The 19563-nt window shown below is 31.3% G+C and overlaps 1 protein-coding gene across 7 annotated transcripts in view; it reads left to right on the top strand.

The window, feature by feature from the left end:
• The window catches only part of LOC100878004 (C-Maf-inducing protein), a 200547-nt gene extending 184804 nt beyond the window's left edge, over window positions 1–15743 (top strand). For 5 of the 7 annotated variants that reach the window (XM_076531195.1, XM_076531196.1, XM_076531198.1 and 2 more), the window contains 2 exons: window positions 229–529; window positions 9169–15535. In XM_076531195.1, coding sequence (XP_076387310.1) covers window positions 229–529; window positions 9169–9293 — 426 coding nt within the window. In that variant the 3' untranslated portion in view covers window positions 9294–15535. Of the gene's footprint in view, window positions 1–228; window positions 530–9168; window positions 15536–15575 lie in introns of those variants that run through there. The other 2 variants (XR_013038066.1, XR_013038065.1) reach the window with 2 other exon arrangements.
• The last annotated feature ends 3820 nt before the right edge of the window (window positions 15744–19563 follow it).

The raw sequence follows: 19563 nt of genomic DNA, 5'->3' as shown, positions 1-19563 counted from the left end.
ATATTTCTTTAAAACTATCATATTTTTTTAAAACTCTGGTACATATATTGTAGTTGGATATTAATTCGTATATCAATTCGTAATAAAGTTACCTACGATGTTTCTGAAATGTCAAGAAAATTTACTTTTTAAAGAACTGATGAACATCTAACGATTGTTAATTATTTGCATAGTATTGTACTTGCAATTTCAATAAAAATTCTTAAATGATTGCGAAATTCTGTACAGCAACAAAAAGGAGGTCCCCGGAAACTGACGCTACCTGTCCGAGCAACTGATGCGGATGTGGCGCTTCTTTTGGGTGGGAGAGCTCTTGGCAATCTTGAATGTCTTAGCTTGGCCTTTACATCAGTAACTTCTGCTTGTGCTGAACAGTTAATTAAATTACCAGCTTTAAGATATCTCAATCTGTGGGCAACGCAGTTCGGCGACGCGGGTTTACAAATGATTAGTGAACATCTCCAAAAGCTGCAAGTGTTGAATCTCTGTGAAACTCCTGTTTCAGATAAAGGAATCTCCACTTTGGCCTGTAAGTATGCTTTTATTTGTTAAAAAAATGTTGTAACATATTATCGATACATTATACAATTGTTATAGAAATATTTCAACGTAGATAAGGAGTTTAAAATAGTATTTGTTACTTAAAGAGATTCTAGTAGAGTCGTATCAAACGAGATGCGCCATATCTTAAACTGTCCACTTCAAGCGGTTGACAACTTTGATTCATTATTGATTTAATTAAAATAAAACGCTTTTATTATCCTAAATTTTGTACGAATAGCGAATAAATATCTTATTATCATGTAGTTTCAACTATTACAATTGGTTTAACCCTTTCATTACGGGTGCCGCCTATAGGCGGCGTCCGCGCGACGACCTGTGTGTACGGGTGTTATATGTAAATAACTGAATATTCATACAATATACTCATTTTCATGTTTTTCCTATAATACGATGAAACAGTTGTTATGTAGCTCTTAAAAAAGTGTACATACAAGACAATCACAAAGTGGCGTTGAAAAATGTTAGTCCGAATATCGAAGACTACTGACGAGCAAAGTGCACACTTCGCGGCGCGGTGACCCATTCAGTGGCGTCCCTTCAGCGGAGCGGACTGCCGTAAGGAAAGGGTTAAAAATGATAGTAACTTTCTCCCAGTAAAATCATGTTTTGACATTTCTTCAAAAAGAAAGATAATTAAATCAATAATCCTGTACGATGATCTACAACCTTATCGATTTCAATGCGCTTGAAATACAGTTACTCGATTTAATATTCGGACACTATGGTATTTGCAAAATTAAAGCTTTATGTACTTACTTGCAATGTGATTATCGAATTTTCTGATCCGCAATGAGTTAAAGCACATATTCTAGTTTACAAATATGTAAAATATATAAATAAATATTTAAATTTTATAGAAATATTTTTAAAATAAAAACTCATTTACAATTTCTGATATCCAAAAATTAATTTGTCAATGAAAAAAATAATATTATGATAGTACGAACATTCAAGATTAAAATGAAAGAATATTTAACTAATTTCGATAAATAATTTTCAAGACAAAAATTCATACGTGAAGTACGCCGTATTAGTTAACTAACAAATCAACATTCGATTTTCAACACAAAATATTAATTTGTCACATTAATATAATCATCTTATCAAAAAACATTTAAATAATTTATCTCAGAATCGAAGATATTACTGCAGTTTTGTCCACGTTTTCGCCATTTTTCGCCACTGTGTGGCGGTCCGAGCTTGACCTTGGTCGTGAACAAACAAATTGCGCCTCATCAGTAACGTCCTCGATTATGTGTCAGGCGAAAAATAGTTATAAAATTCACTGCTGATAATAAGTATAAATTTATTAACGGAACTAATTGCATGGGTTCAAAGAAAATAAAGATCAAGGGCGGACATTTTACATTTAAAACTTCGTTAATTAGTTATAAATAGTGTTTAAAAAGTGACTTCTTGTTTAATAATATAAAATTAAAGAATACTATCGTTGTATGATAAGTAAAAACGTGTTTACTCGCTAAAATCAACAAGAGCATATCAGTTCCTGCTCTATTAGATTATTAAGTAAAAAGGGTGACTATCATATTTGATGTTTTCCGCATAATAATGATAGTAATTTTCGGATGAAGAACCCATAATAAACAAATACACAAGTATTTGTGTATTTGACGATTCTGGAACTAAGTAAGCTCAGAAGTTAACAGCGTTCGTGAGGTAAAGAACGGCGTTTACCTACTGAACGACTCGTTTCTACAATAACTAAATCTACAAGGATGTGGGGTTCGTGTGGTGTTCGGTTAAGGAGTGAAATCCACAGATCAATACCTTTCAACAATTGGGTTTATTCAATTAAATGATGAGAATAATGAATTTTACAATTAATAATTATAACAAAAACATGAAAGGTATTTGGATTATAAATTAATACAATGAACGACTAAATCAAAAGAACTAAATAAACTTTGATTGCATAATTGCAGAAATTCAATAAATTAAATAATACATAGTCGGTTAATAGAATCTAACAAAAATGTAATTCGCTGGTTAATACCTTCGGAACCTAGCGTTACGATGAATCCTACCTAAGAGTGATCCTCATTCAAAGCTAACTACGCTTTTACAAAATCAACGAGATTCGATATACTAAATGCTTATGATTTGATACTCTTCCAAAGCTAACGCGGTTACAAAAATTAACAAGATTAATACGTTTATAGTCTACCGTTACAATGAATCCTAACAATAAGTGTGATTCTGTTTTTAAGCTTACCTAGATACGCTTTTAAAAAATTAATAAGATTGATACTTTAAATCGGTTTTCTAATCGGTTGTATAGTCGACTACACAAGAGATGCTACGCGAGATACGCTCGTTATCGCTTAATTGGGGAGCCTGTTGTTCACTGGCTACTAGAACGTCCCAACGATACCAGAATCAAATGAACAGCATACGTCCAACAGGGAATCAAATTAAAATTGACTCTAATTATAAATCGTAATTATTGAACTGCCAGCCAAAAGACTTGGTTCAGAAACCAAGCCGCTCAAATGGGGAGCCTGCTATTTGCTGGCTACTAAACTACCCAGAGCGAACTCCGAGAATTTGATGGCGCGTTAGTAATCCGACAAAAATAATATGTGTATGAGTAGCTGAAGAGCTCCCGTTTTGATGGCTTAGCCTTTCTGGTGGCTGTGCATAGCACTCTCCTAGCAGAGTTTCAGATAGAAGACCACTTGAAGGGGGAGCCTGTTGTTCACTGGCTACTAGAACGACACAGCGATTAAGTATTGAAATGGCGTATAGAGTATTGATTCGTAATAAGTAACTCGCTCGGGTCTGGCGAGTTGCTTGTTACGAATCAGGTATATTTTCGGCTTGCCTTTGTTCCCGAGCGCGACGACGGTAGCGGTAAACTATAAAGTATGTAATCGGTCGAGCAGCGATGTTATTCTTCAGACAAGGACAGAACATAGCATGCTTTCTCCTTTTAATAGTAGCAAATTTTCGTGAATGGAATAATATACCAGATTCGTAACAAGCAACTGGCCAGACTCGAGCGAGTGGCTTATTACGAATCAATGTAGAATTAGATGAATGAACGACAGAATCGCTATGCATCAGAATGAGAAAAGAATATATATGTTCTGTCCTCTTTCCACTAAACTGTTCGGTCGTCCGTGAAAATTTATGACTTCTTCGGTTTCACGGACCTCTCACTCTTTCTCGGATCTCTCATTCAGCGGCCGACTTCAAACAAAGAAGAGGGGATAGAAATTTGCTTGTTACGAATCACAAAACTGTTGCTTGTTACGAATCAGTATTGTACCCGCTGTCCAATCAAGTATTAAGAATCGTTTCGGCTCTTGACAGCGAAAACTGTTCCGCTTATACTTATCTGAAGACTTCCAGCTCGTTCGACTTCGAAAACTGTTCTGCGATTTAGGCGGGTTTCGCTCGGCCTTTTATACTCGCAGGCCTGTCGATTTCTTGGAAAACCCCCATAACGTCGAAATATATAATTGTCGTATAAACTCGTAATTAGACATTAATTATGAAAATGAACGGTTTAATTACATTATTAATATTGCATTCTACTCGGTAGTTTATGTTCCTGATATAAAAATAGTAATTTAGTAGAGTTTTAATGAAAATTACATTTTCTATCTTCTGCTATATACTACGCACGAATTCTACAAGGATCTGATCTAAATGTATCAGCATACGATGCTTCTAGAACATAACGTAATATTATAATTTACAGTATACATTGCAATAAACTAACATTTGACTTTGATTCCGAATAATATAATACTAGTAAGTTCGATGTGTATTGATTAATTTGTTTAACTAATGGTTTTTAATAACTAATAATATCGTAATTGTAAAATATATTCCTATCCTTCTCTAACATTACGCGAGAATACTAGGAAATTCGGGGCGAGCATCGCGGCACGTAGGCACGTAGCATTACGGAATTTTCCATATAGAGCTATATTATATTTATTAGAATAACCATGAAATAATACATTAGTCTTGTTTTAATTGTTCTAACTTAATATTCAATTAACTTTGTGAAACATATTATCCTTTTTAAATCGAAAACATAAAATAATTATTGCAAATTAAAAATATGTATATATACTTGGTTACCAACTGTCGAATTTAATACATACGATAATAATTGATACATAATGTCGGTAATTGTCTAATTCTGTCGATAACTAAACTATTCTTGCGGTGGGTAAATGAACTGAACACAATACTGCCATGATGGTGAAGAAAACAAAAAATTCTTCCAGCGATGTTACAATTGATATATGCAGGGTGTTCAACAAGTAATATTATAACTTGAAAGGAGTGATATCTTTGATGACTTTAAATAATTGTTTTACTCAGATACTAATATCTATCAGAAAAGAAGTAAACAACGAGAGTTATTAACACGTCGCTCAGCACCTGTTTTTAACCGACTTCGAAAAAGGAGGAGGTTACTCAATTCGATCAGTATATTTTTTTTTCTATGTATGTTCGCCGATTACGCCTAGCTGGATGGGCCGATCGGAATGAAACCTTTTGCATCGGGCAGGTTCTGACTCCCCATTGGTACCATTATCAAAAAATTTTTCATTTTTTATTGCAAAGTGTTGTTATTGCAAAAAAACCGGCAACTTTTGAAATAAACTTTTCTCGATTTTAGTGCGCTTTTAATATCTTATCACGGACATGATTCTGAACAATTTTGTTCATATACAAATTTCGCGGAAAGCTTTAGTTTTCGAGATATTAGCGAAAAATTGTTATTAACTTTTGAAATCAACTTCGAACGATTTTAATATCCTTCGAATATGTTGTTAGGGGCGTGGTTCTGGACAACTTTTTCCGCTTGCATAACTGACGGAAAGCTTTTGTTTTCAAGATATTAGCGAAAATTGTTGTTAACTTTTGAAACCAACTTCGAACGATTTTAATGTCCTTCTAATACGTTATTAGTGGCATGATTCTGAACGAGTTTTTCCTTATGCATAATTGACGGAAAACTCTAGTTTTCGTGATAGTAGCGAAAAACTATTGTTATTAATATTAGTGGAACGCTCCGTGCTATGCACGGGAAAGACAAGAAAGGGCAATTATTACAATGCACTGTACCAAAACACTAACTAAGCTTTACCGCTCTGACACGCGACTTATACAGTAAGATGAGTTCACGTTGACGTTGGTGTATTATTCCCATTGCTTGGTACAGTCTCCGAATCGTTCTAAAAATGCATCAATTTGATTTGTCAGAAAATTCGTTGCGCAGGATCTGCTATAATTTTACGGATACTTTGACCCTTGCGCAGTCCTAAACCGTAAGAGATACATATGCGCAGTAAATTTTTGCAAAGAAAGTTAACAAAGAACAAATGGATGAACCCTCAATCATGTTGTAATTAGTTTGTACTTGTCCCTGAAAGAGTCTCCCTTATTTTTTTTTTATGCATGTTCGCTGGTTTTTTCCTAGGTGGGTGGTCCGATCGGAACAAAGCCTTTCGCATCTTGTAGAGTCTGACTCCCCATTGGTACCATTACCAAAAATTTTTTTAATTTTTAGTTGCAAAGGATTATTGTTGCAAAAAAAATTGAAAAACGAATATCCATGTTGTCTTTTACTTAATTATGCTCATGGCATTTACGCAGACAAAAAAAGGCACGGAAGAACTGTCTCACAGTATCCTATACAATTCTCCCCATTTCGCTAAAAAGCGTGAAATAAAATAATTTTCAGAAAAAAATACATCGACTTCGAAATGCACTAAAAAGTATAAAATAATTTCTATTTCCTAATGATGTAATTTCTATTTAATTCAGTCATACAATTACGTAACAGATATGAATGAAACTTATTTACTCGTTAGGTAGTATATTAAATACATTTCAATTTTTTCGGAGGCGGCGCAAAATTTATATATATGTATACAGGGTGTCCCACAATTAGTGTAGGACCCGAAAAGGGGTGGTAGGTGGGGCGATTCTGAACAACTTTTTCCTTTGCCAAAATATTGGTTGAGGCTCCATTTTCGAGTTATTAGCAAAAAACACTGACCAATGAAAGCGCGCATAGACCGGGTGCACGAAAGCGTGAGCAAAAGCTTCGAATATGACGGCCGATCGCCGTCGTGAACAAATGTATCGATACTGTCGGTATAACGTCGGTATAACGTCGGAATAACGTCGGTATAATAGAAATCTGTTAGATGAAAGTTACATTAAATAATGAATAAAAAAATCTGGATTATTGTTGAATTATCATTTATTCATGAATAAGAAATAACAAAATTAGTCTCTACTCACGTAATCAAAGTAAATCGAATTTATTCGATACGTTTATTCGTTATGGCAAAGAAATAATGGATAAAATATGGAAAATTATTTTCGTTCGATATTGTGATGATGAAAAAGAACAAATTCTCATTTTTAAAAGATTAAATTTCTTTTCTATTCAATAAATAAAAATTTGAATTGAATAATTAATAAATTTAAATGTAACTCACCCATTGAACCGCAAATAATCACAATGAAAATGCATCTCTGTTACTGGGCCAATCCACCGATCCCTACTGTTCTCATAAATAATAGAAACTCTGAAAAAACTCTCAAGAAACTTCACTGTCACCTATCACTGTCATCTTTCATTATTAGTTTTTATTATCACTTTTTTCTGTCATTTTTCACTAATTTTCACTAATTTTCACTGTGAGTTCAACACATAAATACGACGAATGAAAACACATAAACGAATATTCAGAAATAATTTAAACTATATTATCTTGAAAGCAAGAAAACATAATTTTTTATTAAAAACAACGATACATTTTATTTCAACACGTATCTTTCGACAATAAACGATGACTGTCGATCGACGCCGCAGTCGTTCAACAGATCATCGTTGCATGGCAACCGTTCGCGACGTATGCCTCGCGATCGAGAACGAAACCGCGATCCGTGGCCAGTCTAACAATGTCTTCTAATAAAATACAATATAATATCGATTCCTCAATTCGGATACCTTATAATGAGAATATAGCGTATCGTTAAACATACATATCTATGAATAATCGTGCACGCGTTTTCATTCGGTCCGTTTACCGGTCGTTGTGCAATTATTAGAAAGAGACAGTGAAATAAATTGAGAGTTCATTGACCCTGCCAGGATATCAGCTGTTGATGCTCTGATCGGTGGATCTACCCGGTGACATAAATATTTTTTATCGAAGCTAGTTTTTTCATGAATCAATGGGTAAGTTTTATTTAAGTTGTTTCCGTATTTTTAAAATTATACGTACGCAGCAATTGATTCATTTCACTTCAATGAGGTACTGCATTAGATATTTTATTCCAATTTTATCCCATTTCGTAGGGAAGGTACTCATTCGTTTTGAAACGTGAATTTATTCATTTGCTTCATTAGAATAATCGACAGAATGAATTTTCGTGAATTTATTCTTTTTCCTTTTTGAAGGCTTAAAATAAATACAAGATACTTGGTCTGGGTAAACAACAACTAATTGGTTTATCTCCCATTCACGAATTACGAAGAACTTAATATTATTTTTAACTTCTTAATTCATTATTCAATTTAACTTTCACCTAATAGCTTCCTGTTATACCGACGATATACCGACGTTATACCGACGTGATACCGACGGTATCGATACGTTTGTTCACGACGACGATCGGCCGTCATATTCGAAGCTGTCGCTCACGCTTTCGCGCGCCCGATCTATGCACGCTCTCATTGGTCAGTGTTTTTTGCTAATAACTCGAAAATGGAGCCTCAACCAATATTTTGGCAAAGGAAAAAGTTGTTCAGAATCGCCCCACCTACCACCCCTTTTCGGGTCCTACACTAATTGCGGGACACCCTGTATATAAGTATTCTGGGCTTCGTTTTCTCGTTACATATTTCAATAATAGTATTTATTATAAGTAAATATGTGATTTTCTGCTTTTTACTAATTGCAATAATTTCTCTGAATTTGGACTAATCCTTCTATGCTTTGGTATCCATTATTCGCTGATCTATTTTTGAATTTTGTGCCGTCTTCAGTTATTATTATTTGTTTCCTTTCATCTTCCTTCATTTACCTACTTATTTTATATTCAGTTTTAACTTTTCTTTGCATTATTTACTTTTTATCTATAATTTTTCTTTAACCAAACCTTTACATTTTCCATTGCATTTTATCGTTCATTATTGTGTGGTACTTGTAATCGATGTTTCCTTATTTTTTCTTTTCCTGCATTTATTTGTTTCAATTCAGATTTTACTTTTGCAATCACTGAGCATTTGGCATTCGTCAATAAATTTACGAAAATGCTTGCTTTGAATAGTATAATACAAATAATTTAAAGGGAGCAAATCTAAATATAACTTAAATTTAGTTAAAAAGAAATTGCAAAATGTCTATGTCCGGTCTCGGTAAAACTTCATAAGCTTATACAATAGACTAACATAATAGATGCTTTGTTTAAGCTGCGTTTACTTAAATTTGTGGGATAAAATTATCTTTCAAAAGACCACCTCCAAACTTCAATGTTGCGTCTTATTCACGTGGTTATGATAACTTTTTCGCTAAAATAAATTCTGTTTCTGTTTTGCAGCACTGACAAGTTTAAGGAAGCTGAATCTAAATAGCACGAAGTTGTCCGTTCAAACGTTCGAATCTTTGAAGAAGTGCTTGCCATCTCTACAGGAGTTTGATGTAAGGTACACGGAGGCATGGTGACCAGAATTTTCACCGTACATCAAGTCGGATAACTCGAATAACTTCAGCTTTCAAGATAAAAGACAACGTTAAAGTTACATTAGCTAAGAGAAGCAAAAATTCAATTGTGATTAGTTACACGTCAAGTAGAACGTCTGCTGGCACACGTAAGTGTCGTTTCGATTGGTAACAAAAATTTTATGTAGACGTATTTATGGGGCCGTAAACGATTATTAGGAATACAGAATCTAAGTGACTCGGATTGAATCAAATTTCGTTTAATTTCGCGAATGTTAGAATCGTTAGTACGTGGCTAGGACCACAATAAAATCCTGAAGTGAAAGAGTCATACAAGGAAAGCGACGAGAAACTTCAAAGAAGTATTATAAACTGCCGAAAAACCGTTGGTGAAAGAAAGAATTAAAGATACGTTTGAGGAAACAGATCGAATTTAGAACATTGTAGAATCTAGAATCTGGTTGCGTATCTACAAATAGTCGATTTATGCGAGAACGATTAAAAAGGTATAAAAAAATAAAGGCACTTGCTTTTAAGTCCGTAAGTGTCTTCATTTTTTGTAAATCCTATATATTCGACTTATTTGGATGCACGTTTTTTTAGGCCAGATATTTTACAATAAATAATTTTAATACTTGATTTCATTTGAATGATTGTGATTTATGACTATATTGACCGAATATATAGCGATACTTATTAGTTATTCTTCATAGCATTAACGAGATTTTATTCCAAAAATGATTACGCTTATTCTAGAATTCTCTCTCTTCGTGTCAATTATTTTTAACAAGACTGTAATCGTGATAGAACGTCGAGTTCATTGATAATCGTCAAGAAATACAATTCTTTAAGAAATAATTATAAAACGAGAATAATTATTTCTTATATTGAAATATATACAGGTTGTTACCTGTAACACTACTCACGATTTTTCTCCCACTTGCAGCCACCTTAGGAAAAAAAAGTTTAAAACAATATTTGCAGGGTATAAAGTGCACAATAGATACTATTAAAGCAAATTTTGAAAACAGTTTGTTCTCTTGGCAAAGTCAAGGTCACTTTGAGTTTTTTAAATAGGTCTTTTACTCAATTTACAGAAGAGGAAATGAGAAGTACTTAGCTTTTGACTTTGGTAGTGTAACCATTATTTGATTCGGAAGATATCGTATGTCTTATTTTGTAACATTTATACTTATTTAGAAAAATAAGTCTATAAAAAAATATTCAGAAGAAATAATTAGGAAACTAATTCAGGAGGAAAATTCCCTTGTTCAATGATTGCTTTTAATGTCGCTGGAAATACAGCAGCTGCTTTTGTATCTCCACTGGCCATTTCTCCAATAATCTGTATGTTATGAAGATTGTATCTGTTTTTAAATCGATGGAATCATTCTCGACTAGCTACGGATTGTTCACTGGTGTCATTTCTTTCATTCTACATATGCTTAAAAATTCTTCTCGCTTTTTCTATTATAATTGCTTGACTTAATGGCATGTTGCGTTCAAACTTCATCGTCAATTTAAATTGCATGCCTGCTTTATTTGCAGACATATACGACAAGTATCACTATTGAGTGCGATTTCGGGAAAGACGAATACTACTGTGTAGTACCGAAACAGCGTTAAGCGGGGTTTTACTGTATTTTCAAATCATTCAATAAAAATGGTGCTGCTTATTCAAGCATTTATATGATTTTTACAAATGACTAGCATTGCGCTCATATTGGCATGTTTAAAATAGTGTGGATGCTTACTTCTTCTGATCATCAGAAATGTATATATGTATGTGGAATCTGGTAGCATTCGTATAAAGAACTGCAGTAATGCGCCTTTTACCAACTTCGTAATTGGGAGCTGATCTTTTATGACGAAAAACTAATGTTTTCTGCGATAGTGCCTTCAAAATTAAACCTGTTTTATCAGCATTGCATACATTTTCAAAGTGTATTCTTCAATCATTTAATCATTTTTTAAAGTCCGCACTAAAAGTTTCTGCAGCAGTACTATTCGCTGAGAAATTTTCTCCATAGATATTCAGCTGTCGAATATGATAATATGTTTTGAATGTAGCTAACCAATAAATACTAGCTTTAAATATGTTTCCCATTAATCTTTAAATATCAGTATGTCTTTGTCTGTTTGTTAACGAAATCGTTAGAAGGCTGCCTCACCTATACTTTTACTTTTTGGAATAGTTAAACTTTTCCTACTAATACAAGCATTCGTGGAATCTACATTCTGTACATAATTATTAATTTCGCGTTTTTTTTTTTTTTTTAATATCATTGATTGTAGATTTCGCAACACCGTGTGTACTTGCTAATTTCGTTGTATGGTCAGTGCTTTCAATACCTTTAACGATTTTGTACTTCTCCCAATAGTTAAAAATACACGTATTCGTTAACTTGTCATCGTGATACCATTCGCTGTTGCGTCAGACTGAATTGATATGGTTATATTTAATTGGCTGAACACAGGAAAGCATTTATTACTTCTAAATACATTGTATAATTATTGTAGTGCAGATAATAGAACATACCGATAATAGAGAATATTTGTCTATATTAAGATATTCAAATAATGGAGGTATGTATACGAGAGTTTTATATATTTGAGTCTTATATACATTTCATTAATTGCGTTTATTGTTGAATTACATTTAGGTCCAGTAATTCGTGTAAGATTTTGTTATTGATATTTAAGAATTACTTAAGAATATTATCTTAGACTGATGATTTAGATTAGGCTATCCTTAAGCTTCCGCTAAGGTTTATCTTGGGTTTTCTCATTTAGTTATACCGTTATTGGAGTATCAACTTCTCTGTGAAAAATTGGAAATAAGAGGAACTCAAGTGAAGTGAAAGATATTTGGGAAATCTATTCTTTTGCTGCTTGTTGTCCTCTCTATGTATACTACATATGTATATTAAAATTTGAGAGAGCACAAGTGTGTTGATATTTTAAGGGGTTGTTTCACCCCTTATAATCACACCTTAGCTGATAAAAAATTATGTATCTCTTATTTTTGTCTATTTAACAAATGTATGAAGCTTCGTCAAAATCGGAGGGTGACATTTCCGTGCCTTTCCTTGTAAGTTTCAATTACTCCATATCCTTTTTTCCCAAATATGCTATGACGAAAACATCAGTTCTATCCTATACACTCATTGTCTGTTATAGAGCGGAGGATATGGAGTGAAATACATAAATAAATTATTCAAATAAGAAAAATAAATAAAAAAATACATGCCACTCAAAAGAAGTATATTTTAACTTTTGCTGTTTTTCGTTCAAAATATATTATATATATCACATGGTCTGATGATTATGATTTATGTTAAAAAATTGTTGAATTCTTCAACCATTTCTTTCGTTTTTGATTTTCATCTGCAAAAAGTAGTTTTGCTATCAATTCGAATAGTATGCTTAGATTAGAAATTCATAAGTTGCGATGCACAAAACAAGCATATTTAATAATAAGTTTAGATAAAAATAATAGTTTCATATTTACTTACATAAAAAAAATTAATTTAAAAAAACAATATTTCTACAGCGAATATGTAACTGGACATCAAAGGTCAATATGAGTGTCTTCTATATATATAGTGAAATAATTTGAATGATTGTTGGTGATTTTAGTTATTTATTGAGATTTTGTAATATTTACATAATTTCGTATTAGGTGGATACATTTTATATCAAATCAAAAATGCAATCTCTGAATAGAACTAATACAATATGTGGCCTAAATATTTTGAGAAATATAAATGACAAACAACAAATACTTCAGATGAATATGTTAAAATACAAAGAGGCAAACATGAATTAAATGTTTTAATAGGTTGGCATATTTTTCATATGAATTGATTCTTTTTATAAAAATTAATAGTTTGTGAGATATTTGAAATAGAAAACTGAAATATTTTTTTCAATTAAATATATGCTGTGTAAAAATAATTGTGAATCGTTTATGGTATGTAATTGTTCATTCAGAAACTTATGTATTTATCGATGATTATCAATGTGCTGGACGTTATAGCCAGCCCATAACATACAAATGAAAAACGTGTTTTCAGAATTCCAAAATATTATGAAACTTTATGAATACGCACATAGAGTATGTCTTTTTGCTTACAATTCAGTTTGATTAATTATAGTTTAAAGGTGGATAGAAAAGATACAGTTACTCAATTTAATATTCGGATACTATGGTATTTGCGAAATTAAAGCTTTATGTACTTACTTTCAATGTGATTATCGAATTTTCTGATCTGTAATGAGTTAAAGCACATATTCTAATTTACAAATATATAAAATTAAATACTTTATTTTTTATTGTTTTCTACATAATAAATGATAAATGAAATTAGACCCGATATTGGTGTCGAAAAAATATTCGGACACTTAATTTTACATAAAATGTTTTCTTATTTAGAGTGTATGTAACAACAAACTTATAATTTTAATATTAATTTAATATTTTTTGGGACATCCCTTTTGTCTTATGACGTGTTGCAAACGTGTTGGCATGTTTGAAATTATTTTATTTAAATAATTTTGAGTAATGCGTTTCCACTCTTCCGTCAGTGGCATTTTTTAATTCGTCTTTTGTTTCTATAGGGGTGGTCTTAACATTACGATCCAATAAGTCCCATAGATTTTCAATTGGATTTAAATCTGGTGATAGTGGTGGAGGATGGAGCACTTTCGGACAAGCATATAATAAATATTCCTGAACTATTCTCGATTTGTTTTTCGGATCGTTATCCTGGTAGAACTTAAAACTGTCGCGTATACCCATATTCGTTGCATTTTTTAATAAATTTTTTATTAATGTGTTTAAATATTTGTTCTTGTCAAAATATCTTCAATAAAAATAAGCCCCCCCCCCTACTCCAACACTAAAAATGCAGCCACATATGTACTATCAAGTCTCCACCGCCGTGTTTCATCGTCGGCCTCATGTTACTTATTGTTAATTGTTCATTCGGTTTACGTTACACTAATTTTCACGTTACTGGGTGTAAGTAAGTACATAAAGCTTTAATTTCGCAAATACCATAGTGTCCGAATATTAAATCGAGTAACTGTACGTACTTTGGACGGTTTGTATTTTTCTTTTTTCGTTAAAACTGTTTCAAGTATAAAAACAATTTATAAATAAAAACTGTACGTCTTAATATACATTTTTTTACTTCTTTTAATCTGAAACAGATAAAAATTAATTTTAATCAAAAAGACATCTCCCAAAATTTTAAAAAGTTTCCTAATTTTGGACTCGGTATTTGTATTATGCTTTCATTGCCATGAATCTATGAGTAATAAGAACCGGAGAGATGGAAAATTCCGTATTAAATTGGTTATACAGTATTCAGGGTATTAAAAAAGTATCGCATTTGCTTAATATTCTTCCATAGAAGGAAAAAAATTTATGAAAGTAAGTTTCATGCCATTCTTCGAAAGAATGCACAGTTTCGCTGTAATTATTAATTAAAAACGAATACAATTAATCAATCTGACAGAGCTACAGCAGTGGTTTAGTGATGTAACGTGCGAAATAGAAACTATGGCAGTGACTTGCGCTGTAATTTCACGTCAATTGGTTGATTATGTTAATCCCTAATAATTAGTTGCGGCAAAAGTATGCATCCTATGAAAATGTGGTATTTGACTTTTTCTTAGACTTTCATCCGCTACTAACTGGTATTAGGCAAATAGAATGCTTTCATATTATTTAATACCTTGTATAAAATTGATGATTAGTTGATGTAGGAATATAGAAATAGACTGCGCAATCTGTGAGAAATGATGAATTTAACACAAAAGAAAATGAACAACGGTTGACGCTAGTTTTTTATTTTCTAATATTATATGTATACACTTAATTTCCAAATATCTTCATCATTCAGATGTCACATACAACTTTTTTAGTGGAACATGCAGTCTATATCTGTGTCTATACCAGTTATACGTGTTATATAACCTCAACGTAATTTTAACCTCTAACGGTTATTTATTAGATAAAATATATCTTGTTAAAAAGTTTGAGATTACTTAAAGCCCTACTGAATTAAATTAATTTTGCCAAAGTGAATTTTAAGGCATTTAATTTTCCGGGATGAGTGCCTCGTGATTACACGGCAGATGAATGCAAAATCGTCACGTTGATTGATTACTAAAATGTTATGTGAAAATTGTGAATACTAAATTGTGTATAAATTTAAAAATATACTTTATAATGTAAATAGCTCATTCTACTTCAGTAATAGTATAATTTTATTTCAGAAATATAAACACAGAAAGACGTAAATGCATATGCGCATTTGTAAAGGCAAATTTGATATAAAAAATAGTTTTATTTCTTGCACGAATTTTACAGATAAATCAGCTGTATTTGGAGAAAATTGGCTCATAATTATTTTGTAAATCTTAAATAAACAGCAAATGTGTCACGAATCTTTAATTCTTCTGTTATGTTGTTATTTTATTAATTATGATATTTAAGTGCAAATATGCAGATATATAAGAATACTAAAGATGAAAGAAATTCGCTGTATAACCAAAAATCCAACTACAAAACATATATTATAAGTATCTATAAACATGCAGCATGTAAATGAAATTGTTTGTATTTGTCAGTGTAACGTAAAGTTGATTCATCATTTTCCACTGTTTTTATTTAAGGAGATCTAACATCTGAGTGCTCATTAACACTTATCATTAAAAACTTAATTTATATTAAATTTAAGACTAATTTTAAGAATAATCTCGATTATTCTTAACCTTAAGTATCATTAAGTTTTGAAATAAGGCTATAGCCGGATAAGAACTATTAAAACTATAAAAATATCAACATGGTTTCGTGAAACATTAAGATAATAATAATATAAGCAGATATCCGTTTTTGATTTTTGCTACTGTGTTCCACCGCTTCAAAAAATGTGAAAAAGGTACAGATTAATAATCATTAAAAAGCACGTCTACTGTACCAATGTAAACATGATCATTTGACAATTTCTATTAAAAAAATATTGTTTAACTTTTAAAATACTTTAAAAATTAATTTTTTTATTCAAACAAACTGGAAAAATTCTCAAACACGTACGCCATGGAGTAGAATATCCCTGATTTTTTTCTTTCCGTATGCACAACAAAAGATATAAAGCTTAAACCATAAATTCCGTGTCGTCTTGTAACTATCTTGCAAGTAAGTAGTGATAGAGGCTTCAAACTTAGCAAAAATGATTTCCTTCTAACGGTATATTTTCGTCTAAAGGCACTTTTGACCGCCTTATCCGGCTATAACCTTTGACTAATCCTTAAAAAGCAAATGATAATGAATACACTTGAGCATTTGAGTTTGGAAAAGTTCATTAAGAAAATGAATAGGTTAATGTACACATATACACAAATTTATCATTTTATAGTTATAATTCTATTTGGCTCTAATAAGAGACCATCCTGAAATGATCATATCCGATTTTGATGGAATTTATGTATAATATAGTTTTCGAAAAAATATTTGGTGCGTATTTTTTGTAGATGTCGACATTCATGTTAAAAGGGTGAAAATAGCCCGCAAAGTCTATAATGAAAATCATATTTGTCGAATATTTCAGAAATCAGCAAAGCTAGAGGATTATGTAAGATGCAAGTTTGTATATTTTTTATGAAGAATCCAAATATGGAAATAGGTTTTAAACATTCGCATTTGTTTGAATAATATATTCAAAAATAACGCTTTTGTGTTAATTTTTCTGTTCAATAACTAAACAGAATTTTCTGTATACTTCATTTTCATATTGTAAATATAGTTAACGTGGCTGAATTTTTTTCATATTTTTGCGAGATGCAATCCTTAAATACATATTCCCAGGAAGGTAAAAAACTCCTAAGTTTTTACTGGTAACTCTATTATATTGAACTTTACAAATTTGTTTCCAATGAAACTACAAAGAAACTTGAGACTTTCTTTCGCGATTGCAAGCCCTTTATTAAGCGAGGTTATTACGCCCAAATTGTTTCAACTTTTTGACAACTGAAATCAAGGTATTCCATGTTTTATAAGTATGTGGAGCTCTCAAAAGAGCTGATATTATTGTCGATCTGTGCAGTATTTAACTACGATGAAAATTATTTCGGTTTCCTTGTATAGCTTTCCATAAGAGATGTTAACTCCAGGTGAAGTGCTCAGTGGTTGAAGTTCTTGGGGTAGGGGTTGAAAGTTATAGGAAATGTATAAAAAAGGGTCTCATTTATATTTAAGGACTTCGTCTCGCAAAAATTCGATAAAAGTTATTTACAAGGAAATACATCAAGTTTTGAACGGACTAATGAGCAAAGATATAACTTTTTTAATATATTATCGAAACAAGTAAAAATCTGTGAGTCCCATTTTCATATTTGGATGATCATAAAAAATACATAATATTGCAATTTATACCATCCCTGTAACTCTGCTAGTTGCCGAGATGTTCTTACTCTCCACTTTAAGGGCTATTTTCACCCCCTAAACATGGATGTCTGTAGCTCCAAAAACATACGCGCCGAATATTTCCTCGAGAATTATATTGCAGATAAGTTGTATCAAAATCGGACATTATCCCTTCGGAATAATGATCCCTTGTAAGTATGTATATGTATACGATGTAAATATTTTTTATACATTTGGATTAAAATAAATTTGTATCTCTCATGAACGAGATAATTTTGTTTCATATTAGCACGCCAATAATATGAGTTACACATATATACTTCAATATCTATTATTATTTATATGAAGAATAAAACAAGACAGATACTGAGTAATTAAATAGTTATATATTTAATAATTTTTAGCACAATATATTGTACATGCATAGTAGGTGCAAATAGTTTCACTGATACTGTTAGAATTTTAATGATTCTGTAATTTTATACAATCCTACTATTCACAGTTATCAAAACAGAATAATATTTGAATGCAAATTTTGGAAAATATATATTTAACACAATGTTTATTCTTTTTTCCCATAGAAAAAAAACATATGCATACCTGACTAATACAAAGATTTCAGTTGATATAGTTAATTAATTTTTATGAGAGTATGATTTAACGCATTGAAATGCAGTAATCTCAAATTTTTTATCAGCAGTATAAATATTTTCGAGACATATGCAGAATGTTTCTAAAGCAAAATAAATCAACACCGGGAGACATAGATACAATATTATAGTTTTTGAAATAATAGATTATTTTGTTACTTTGAATTGTCTAATTTTTGTCAAAAATTTTGCAATATTATTATAGAATCTTTTAAATTAGTAATAGTACATTAAACAAACCAGTCTTGGAAGCATATTTATTGTAAATGAAAAAATTTAGCAGACTTTAGTTCGAAACGAAAAATTTAATTTTAAATAACGTTTGCTAATTATCTAAACAGGCTTTCAAATTCTTATTTACGTACAAGTTTCGACATTTTTAAACTTGCATTCGTGAGTGAAGTGTATGTGTATCCATTATTTGATCATTTGTTTTACACATATTCTGTGAGATTAGATTTCTGTAAACGTATATGAATTACACGCAAAGGCAATATAAAGAACAACACTTATTTTACATTTTAATATGTAAGGTTATATCATTTTCCAAAATTACAAATTTACCGTTCTTTGATGACTGGATGAATAAAAAAATTGCACTTTTATTTGTAATAGAGATATATATATATATATATTACATTGCAATGTACATATATTACTGATAGTGTTTTAAGTGGCTAAAACTCCTTATAATTTTTAACAGTATAATATATTAAGTCACGTAATAAGTATTCTATTTGTATTATTATTGTAACAAAATATTATTAACTAAGAATTATGAACTACAACTTTCTTTTTATGCTTATAATTCACGGTTACCGTAATAATAGGAGCAACTTTGCAACTAATTTTATTTGAATACTTGGTACTTTTAAAATTATTAATACAGTATTCTCTTCATAAGAGACTGTTTGCACTATGTCAGTATCTAGTTTACACTATGTCAGTGCTAGTAGCCTTGTCAGTAGGTAGTCGCATTTTTGTGTTTCTCACTTTACCTGTGCTACGTCTGTCGCTGAAATCAGAAAAAGATTTCTTTCCTTTTTTAGTATCTGTTCCTAATGATAAACCTGATACAAGCAAAGTAAGAAGCGCAAGAAGAATTCGACTACTTACTGACAAAGCTACTAGTACCAGTAACTGGCATAGTGTAGACGGTCCCTAATTGTAAGTGTAAAAATTTCAGATC

The sequence above is a fragment of the Megachile rotundata genome, chromosome 4 (assembly GCF_050947335.1).
Source record: "Megachile rotundata isolate GNS110a chromosome 4, iyMegRotu1, whole genome shotgun sequence".
NCBI lineage: Eukaryota > Metazoa > Arthropoda > Insecta > Hymenoptera > Megachilidae > Megachile > Megachile rotundata.
Note: the sequence above shows the minus strand (reverse complement) of the source record. Positions and strands in the feature narration are given on the sequence as shown.